The 8,412-nt window shown below is 44.1% G+C and overlaps 1 protein-coding gene across 2 annotated transcripts; it reads right to left on the bottom strand.

Moving 5' to 3' along the window:
* Positions 1 to 4,804: 4,804 nt before the first annotated feature.
* Positions 4,805 to 8,127, bottom strand: n4bp2l2 (NEDD4 binding protein 2-like 2). 2 transcript variants are annotated; one of them, XM_040130288.1, is made up of 6 exons: positions 7,969 to 8,127; positions 6,550 to 7,625; positions 6,311 to 6,435; positions 5,418 to 5,506; positions 5,220 to 5,296; positions 4,805 to 5,119 (listed from the first exon to the last, which is right to left on the bottom strand). In XM_040130288.1, exons 1-6 carry the CDS (start codon positions 7,975 to 7,977, stop codon positions 4,951 to 4,953), a joined length of 1,545 nt encoding a protein of 514 aa, XP_039986222.1. In that variant the 5' UTR covers positions 7,978 to 8,127; the 3' UTR covers positions 4,805 to 4,950. The 2 variants fall into 2 exon arrangements, with proteins under 2 accessions (XP_039986222.1, XP_039986223.1); XM_040130289.1 differs by lacking the exon at positions 5,418 to 5,506 and having other exon boundaries at positions 5,003 to 5,119.
* Between the last annotated feature and the right edge of the window lie 285 nt (positions 8,128 to 8,412).

Here is an 8,412-nt window from a genome sequence, read left to right as displayed (position 1 = left end):
GCTTTTGGTGGGATAAAAAAAAACAAAAAAAAACAAACAATCGAGGTGAAATGAGACAAAATTCACAAGGGGGGGCAATCTAGTTATTTCACATGCTACGGGCATGAGGCACGCTATAGCCGTCATATGCAGCTGTATTCACTTTAATCCACACACGCGCACACACAGACACACACACACACACACACACACACACACACACTTGTCCTCCTGTCTTCGGGAGGAAATTCACTGACATTTTACGATTTTATTTTGAAGAATTCGTGACCTAGCGTTCGGTCTTATTGCGGTCGATTTGACTCAGCTGATTTTTTTTTTTTTTTTTGTCGTCGGTGTGTAAAAAAGATGACATGCTGTGAGATTGCAGAACACGGCCGTCATTGGCTGTCGGCCTCACGTGACGACCACAATAAACAACGTGCAGGCAACGCCTCGTATTTCCAACAGAAATGAGTTTTTACAGATGGCATTTGTTCGAGGACCTTTCTTCCCTGGGCCAACGACAAGACTTGTAGTTGTAGAACAAGCGGGCGCCATTGCGCGCAAATCAGTGTCATTCCCACGAGGGCTTTCATTTTCCGCTCCGTCCCCTTTCCCATCAGGGGCTGAATCGCCTCCAACCTCTGCTGCGACCAGCCGGCAGCCAAGGGCTGCGCCAGGAGGAGGCCACTGAGAATAAACTCCTCAGCTCGGTTGAGTTTTTTTGGATGGGGGCAGCTTGCCCTGTAAGAGGCAGGCCCGCCGTCACGGCGGCAGGTGTACCTACTACACCCGCGGCCATGAAACAAAGGAACCAAGGGCAGAGCGTGCTGCGTTGTCCCTCAGCGTTTCCTGGCAAATCCGGATCCCCCACTTGCAAAAAAAAAAAACACATGCTCTAAATGAAGTGGAGGTTGTAATAATGCAGCAGCTGTATATGAAGCTTTGAGCGCTGCTCCACCAAGCAGTGCTTGCTGGGGGTGGTCATAGCCGGTCATGTCCAGTTTTTTTTTGTCCTCTGCTCCACATGTTGGGCGTCAGCTCTGATGTCCTCTGCCCTTTTTTTTTCTCTCTCTCTCTGCTACGGTTTACTGGCGGTGACTTAATTTTGTGGCTCACCACCGCCATTCAGGGAGCGCAGGGCGCCCGACACATCTCGGTCTTTGCCCCTGCTGCCGCGGCCTGCCCGGCATCACGAGCCACACACCTCCACGCCGGGGAAGTGCACGGCCCAAGCGCGCTCACGCTGTGCCAGCCAGCGGACAAGACGAAGTGCCGAGCACACATTTGGACCCCCCCCCCCTCAGGTGCGGTTTAGCAGCTGATTAAACGACAGTGACCTCGGTGACCCCCACGTCGCTGCTATCCATGTCAGTTTTCTGTTCCATCGCCCCGTTTGATCTGCTCAATGACGAATCAAGATGAGTAGTCAGGCACCGTCCATACACGGTGTCTGTGTTTCAAGGGACTCTTACCAGCCCCCGGCCCGAAGACAGGTTGGGGGAGAATCTGAAGGCCAAGAGAGTGTCTCTGGCTGAGAAAACCAAAGTGCACAGAAAATGCAAGACATACGGTAAGAGAGGAGGTAACCAACCGCCAAAAGCAGAGCCATTTTATCCTTTTGCTGTAGGCCATTGCAATTTAAAGTGTATTTTGGTCAAAGTTTATTCTCTTCCATATGTTGGTATCACCAAAACTCCAACCTATCTCCAGCGAACCTTCAGCGCTTGCTCCTGTATTCATCAGTCGAGTGCAATCACACCAACATGTAGGTACAAAACACCATTAGTGTATGATATTTAACGCACTTGGATGATAGTTTTTACTTTCCAGATTCAGATCCGGTTCCGAGACCGGGGACGGCTTTTACAGTGCAAGTGGACGAAGCATGGGCACGTTACATCTTCCAGAGATTTGAAGTTTATGACCGTTCCTGTTTCTCACATCCTGCTGTTGAAAAACAGCAGGATGCCTACAGTTCGCAGATGCCAAAGCCCGGCTGGTAGTTTTATTGTTTACTGAAGAAAGGACTTCCAGTTTTCCGGGTGATTTACAACACTGTGACCAGTGCTGGTGTATCAGGGCGTACTCATGGATTTGCTGTAGCATAGAAGATACAGTGATGTAATAGCTTGCCAACGATCTATTGTGTACAAGGAGAAAATACTACATAGTTTAACTTAAACTACATTAAATAAAAGTGCAATTTTTAACAATTTTGATCAACGTTGAAAGCCACTAAATGTTAATCAGATAAAGGCTTGTCGGAGTTGCTGAACTTCTATGTACAGTAACAACTACAGGAAGAAGATCTTATCCTTTCTAATATTCTGGAAGAAAACTTTCTGTGCATGCTCGAGGAAGGTCACTGACTAAAAGCTTTTTTTTCTGAGTAAATGAACACTGCGCAGATTGGAGGGTGCTGTAATCAAGGATGAAATTCAAATCTCAATACCAGCAATAAAAATCATAAGCAAAGCCTCGTGGTTACGTAGGCGAGGTCGCATCTCGGATCGTCTGTGTGTGAAGGACGCCAGCTGACCACCCGCTTCAGGAACCCCGTGCCGACTACGCGCTTTTCTCCATCAGGCTAAACTGCTCTGAAATAGAATAATCTTGTTTTTTTTTTCTTTTTCTGTGGAAATGAGCTGTTTCCCAGAGCAGTTCATGTCACCGCTGTCAGAGCGTCCAGGGCTCCTTGCTCATGTACAGACACCGGCCTTACCGAGGACCAGGGTGTCGAACAGCTCCAGGATTTCAAAGGTCAAAGCTTTTTACTTGTTCCGTGTAACGGTGTTCTCGATTTGATCCCCGAAGAGAGGATTTCCCTCACATTAATATTCTAAGACGAAGGATGGAACCATCAAATCTGTCACTGTACGCTGGCCAACATCACAGCCCTTCTCAGTAGGGTTTCTTTATGTCTTATTTACCAATTTATTTTTGTTAATGGCTCGCTGATTGATCTCTTTTCAAAGATATTTCTCCTGCCTAGTGTTTTAGATTCAAATTAAAAAACATAGGTTAGGCATGTTCGGGTATGACAGTGGCTCAAACCGCCTACTCTGCATTGCCACGTGGAAAGTAAACCCATTTGAAAGCTCCCTTTAAAACTGCGTCCACATTGACTGTCCTACCCAAGGTCAGCGTTATCTCAGGGACACCCAACTAAAGAGCTTAGCCTCTATGTCAACGAAAAGTCAGGGATTTGGGGCCGCTTGAACATCTTTATTCATCAAGATGTGATCAGCTTTTCTTTATTAGATTAAAAAGGAATTGGGTTACGTCCATGAAATGGATGCCATGCGCTTCTCCCTTTATAATTTACCAAGGATCATCTCTGGCAATTCGGTGCATTAAAACCCTTCACAAAAACAGCATTTTGTTGTTGATTTTACGCAAATTTTACTTTCAAAACTGCAGTCAAAATGTTCTCCTATTTTTGTGACTCCAAGTTAGATTATAATAAGTTGTATAGGTTATAATTGTTATGTAACAAGCTTCTTTACATCTTTATGGGCAATTCATCAGTTTTAAATTTCCTTTCTTGTACATGTTGCAGAATCGGGGACTCTTAACCCAAATCATGCACGTCCTTTTGTTTCCGCCCAACATTTGTACTGCTCAGGGTGTAACTAATTCTCCTGAGCCGACTGCATCTTGGCACATGATACACTGTTTGTATACTGCAGAAAAGATGTGACTCACATTAGTTCCTGAGCTGCCAAAAGTTGGCTCGCACATTGGCCCCGGATTCCGTAGGTTAAGGTCGGTGCCGTGTTGGTAAACCTCCAGGGAAAAGACACGAAGCTGCCGACTAAAGTACAATGTGTACTGTACTGTGAACCTTGAATAAGACAGACAACCCTGAAACACCGAATATGGAGGGATCACATGGTCCTCGGCAACGTAAGGAAAAACCCCTGTTTCTGGGTTAGTGAAAAAACTTTCAAAGCACATTGGACAAAGTCTAACTGACAATGCACGGTCGTCAAGATGAAAGGGCTGCTGAAATACGTGTAATGTCTGTGTCTGTCCAACAGGAGGTGGACGAATCAATGGAGATGCCATACAGAATTACAAAGCGCAGTAAATATCACTTTGACTGATTGAGGTGCATCAGTCTAAAATACCGCGAAATTAGGTAATGTGGCAGGGTGAAGTTTTCCTTACTCTCATGGACTGAGAGACGCGTAATGAGGATATTTGCTTAATAACATTCCCAGCTAAAATGACCACTGACAGTCTCAACAACAACCATACATTACTTCACGAGTTTGGCGTTTACTCCTGGGCTACTATTACAAGATGTTTCCCTCTGTTGGTATTTTAAGCCTCCACTGATCGTCCTCTCTTAGCCAAAGCCAGCACCTACTCGGGTAAAAAGAATTTTTATTTTATGCGCATCAAATTGTAACTGTTCCTTTCCTTTGTGCTATTTTTAAGCAAGATTCTGTGCAGTCTGCATAATGTGAAGCAGAGGGCATAAAACGGTAACCCAAATGTTAACTTCCACGGGGAGCAATAAAACACTTCTGTCTAACATGGTATGATTTTCTTAAAAAAAAAATTAACACTAGCATAAAGATGTCAGCCAACTACATCTAACGTATAGAATTCCAATCTGACTGGATCAAACTGGAACAGTCCAGACATAGATAATTCCTGGCTAAAGTCGGCAAAAAAGTACCTCTGTGTGCTGCTTTAATGGACACTAGAGGCAAAATGTGATTTACGCTGTGATTAAATAAAAATAGAAAAAATATTGCATGTTTGACTTTTCTTAGCAAAGATATTACGCATCACATTTTAATAATGAAAATTTATTTAGTGAAAATATATTTGTTCTCCCCTCACATAAATTTACAGCACACAAAATGATGTATTAAAAATCATGTAGAAACAATATTTACACCATTACAAAAATGTTGTTCAAGGCAAATTATTTGGCTGGCTAAATCCCTGTACTGACTAATGGAAATCTCTGTTTCTCCTCACTGTCTGTGGCCACTCGGGTGGATGCCTCTGGTTCACGTGGGGCGGCTCTCGTGAGCTCATGACAATGTCTATGGATATGGGAAACGAGAAGCGATCCAGCATCTGTGCGATCTTCTCCTGGGGAACGCCGTGCTTGTTCCTCCTTGAGGGCGGACAAGTGCAGTGGGGTTAATGTTAGGAAGCGAAGCTTTTCAAAGTCTGCACCGGCATGTAAGTATAATATGATAATCAAGAAAGCAAACCTCTCAAGCTCATAAAGATCAAACTTCCAGCTGGTGTCGGGCTCACAAAAGTCCACTCGGTATCCTCTCTCCAAGGCCTGTTAAAAAGTTGGAAATTTTAATTCGGATCTATGAAAGAGGCGTGAAACGCTGTAACTAAATGACTAAATACCATTAATTAGTTAATTAGTACTATTAATATGTGACATCCCCACCTACCATTTTGACATATGGCTTCATTTCCCAGGCTTGAATGTTTGTATTATCAATAATAATTGGGGACCGGCCATCATGCATAGCATCCTCAGCTGAAAGAGGATTAAGACACACTCAAAAAAAGATCGAACTAAGTGATGGCAAGAAAATAAAAACCTCTTCAAACCACATTTCTAAAACATAACTAAGTGGAATTAGTCACTCTCATATTGCAAACACTTTACTAACTGAAGAGGCACACTTTTAACATTTCTGGCTGCAACAGTGGTTTTTACCAGACCAATGAAGCTCCTCTTCAAATACAGTACTGTGCAAAAGGTTGAGGTACTGCAGACGTTTTAAATTCCTATCCAACCCGCAATACCATCGGAGAGGCGTCTGATTGGTTCCACATGAATTCTGCAGAATGACAACAACCCCAGACATACAGCCAGAGTCATAAAGGACCATCTTTCAGCCACAAAAAGAACAAGGAGTCCTGCAACAGATGGTGTGTCCCCCAGAGAGCCCTGACCTCAGCATCATTGAGTCAGTCTGGGATGACATGAAGAGACAGAAGACACCGAGACAGTCTCAATCCACAGAAGAACTCTGGCAGTTCTCCAGGATTCTGATTTCCTGTTTACTGCACTTTGTATGAAGTTATGCGATAAATAAAAAACATTCACAACATTTTTTTTTGGAAAGCATCCTCACTTTACTTTTAGTGCCTAAACCTTTTGCACAGTACTGTATGTCTGAAAATACCCTCACTGTCAAAACGACAATGAAAGAACCTCTCTGATCGACGTCTGACAAAAATGCCTTTGTTGCTGATGCAGTGAAAACCTTTTTCATGATAAGGAAATAACTTTCACGAACCCTTTAAGCTGTGTGAACATTTAAGGAGACAATACCTCTTCTCTGGTTCCATTCATGTGCCACTCCAAGAAGGTCTGGTTCATAGCAGTAGCCATCCCTGTGAGCAAAGTAGTCATCTGTGCTCAGTATGAGCCCACTGGGACCGGTGGAGAGCAGCTCCCTGTGAGAGAGATGGGACACTGTACAACTAAAATACATCCAGGCTTGGATATTGAGCTTTAGACTCCTTTAAACTGAGCAACACACAAATTTAGGTGACTTGAGATTTACGTACCTGGCCAGTGTTGATTTCCCAGATCCTGGCAATCCCCTCATCAAGATCAGCGCAAAGGAAGTTTCGTATGCACGAGCGTTATCGGGGGGTCTGCTGTGGTGCTGTTGCTCCCAGAGTTCATTTTCTGAAACAAATCTCTGTCGCCTGTCATTATCGTCACCAAACTGAGACCATTCTTCTTCTTCTCTGTCTCTAGACCATCCTATATTTACATTATCTGAGTACGGGTCGTATGTACAACCCCGTTTGTCCCTGTCAAAGTGATGTGGATAATCTCCATAATAGCCCTGAGTGGGGGGACTGTATACATTTGGAGACGGGAAGCTAGAAAACGCTGGAAAATGCGACTCCTCTCGATACTGCTTTGCCATGCCCAGACCGCTCCAGTCGGGATTCAAGTGTGGTGCCGGGCTTTGTGGATCTGGAAATTCAGATGGGAGTGGTGGATGATGGATCGGGGGCTTGTGTACCCTTGGATTTGGTGTACTGTTCGGCGGTTGAGGATAACGCCACTGATTTTGAGTGGGAACAGCTCTACCAGAGCTCAGGTGCATGTGTGGCCGCAGCCTTCTGGGGTAGTAAGGCTCATTCTGATACCAGTGCGGCCAGCACGGCTGTTTCTGCCCACTGCCTTTCCGGTCGCGGTCTGTTTCTGCAGATTTGCTTGCATTAACAATCTTCCCCTGGCTTACGTTCTGAGCGCGTTTGCCGGCAGACATTTGAGGAGGCGTGGGTGGTTGGAAAAAACCTTCATCTCGTTGCCCTGGGTTACCATTAGCACCATCAGGTGTATCGATCTTCTCGAGCTCTTTGTAAAACTCACTCAGTGTGTCTTCAATGTCAGACTTGACTGTGGCTGTTCCTGGGGGAAATGCCGGACCAATGAATGTTGTGCTGGTGAGTCCTACCTCCTTTAAGACACGCTCCCTCACACTGCTGTCTGGACCGATGCAGTCACCGCTCGCACATTTAGTGTTTTTGTCGGCAGAGTCCTCTCTACCATCTTCCCTACTCTCACCCAAACAAGGGCTTTTCATATCAGAAGAGGTCGCACAGGTGGATTTAGTATGAGACATCTGTATGGAAAGAGATTAAAGCGCAGTTAATATTGCACAACCACAAAAATATTAAATTATAACTAATTAACCACTGTAGTTATTTGCATTATTACACTTTTTGGTGCAGCAAATGGTTGGTTAAGATTTTAGTGTATAGGTAAATCAGTATGTTAGTGTGTGCATACTTGCAAACTCATTTAGATCATACTTTCCATAAACTGAAGCTAAAACGGACAGCTAGCCCAACAGTTATCCGTTAGCTAATCTCACCGGAAGGCGAAAAAAAACAACTTTGTTACGGTAAATAGTACACTACTTCAACATACCAATATAGTAAATGTCTCTATTCTTGAATGCTTACCGTATACATCCAGGATGAATAAATAATGTGGGTAAAAACGATATGAACAATAAAAACCCGGCACACAATCTCAACATGCCTTGTGTTTACGGATGTGACATTGCTCTTCTTCTGTTCGGTAAGGGCCGGCTAACCCGCTAGCGAGTGCGTTAGCGCCACCAGTTGGTTTGGAGCGGGCACCGACTGCACACGGTGGCCCACTACTAGCTACAACCGTACAGCCTAATTCAGTCCAGATGTTCTTCCGCATAATCTAATTTTACGATACCTGAAATGTTTTTGACGCTGTTATAGGGGTGTTAATTAAATTCTGTATTTTACCATTGAGGTCACAGTTAGTGCCGGTGTTTCACTAGACTTCATTATATTACTTATGTAATAATAATAATACTAATATTACTTATATTACTTCCCATGTATGTAAATGGGAAGTAGAAAAAAATG

Source organism: Xiphias gladius, chromosome 7 (genome assembly GCF_016859285.1).
Source record: "Xiphias gladius isolate SHS-SW01 ecotype Sanya breed wild chromosome 7, ASM1685928v1, whole genome shotgun sequence".
NCBI lineage: Eukaryota > Metazoa > Chordata > Actinopteri > Istiophoriformes > Xiphiidae > Xiphias > Xiphias gladius.
This window is presented reverse-complemented; position numbering and strand designations above follow the sequence as displayed.

Excerpts from the sequence above, each read along its gene's own strand:
- n4bp2l2 (XM_040130288.1), bottom strand. Across the intron at positions 5,297-5,417 it reads TGAAGCCATATGTCAAAATG|GCCTTGGAGAGAGGATACCG; the intron begins GTAGGTGGGGAT and ends ACTTTTTAACAG. Across the intron at positions 5,120-5,219 it reads GATCTTTATGAGCTTGAGAG|GAGGAACAAGCACGGCGTTC; the intron begins GTTTGCTTTCTT and ends TCCGCCCTCAAG.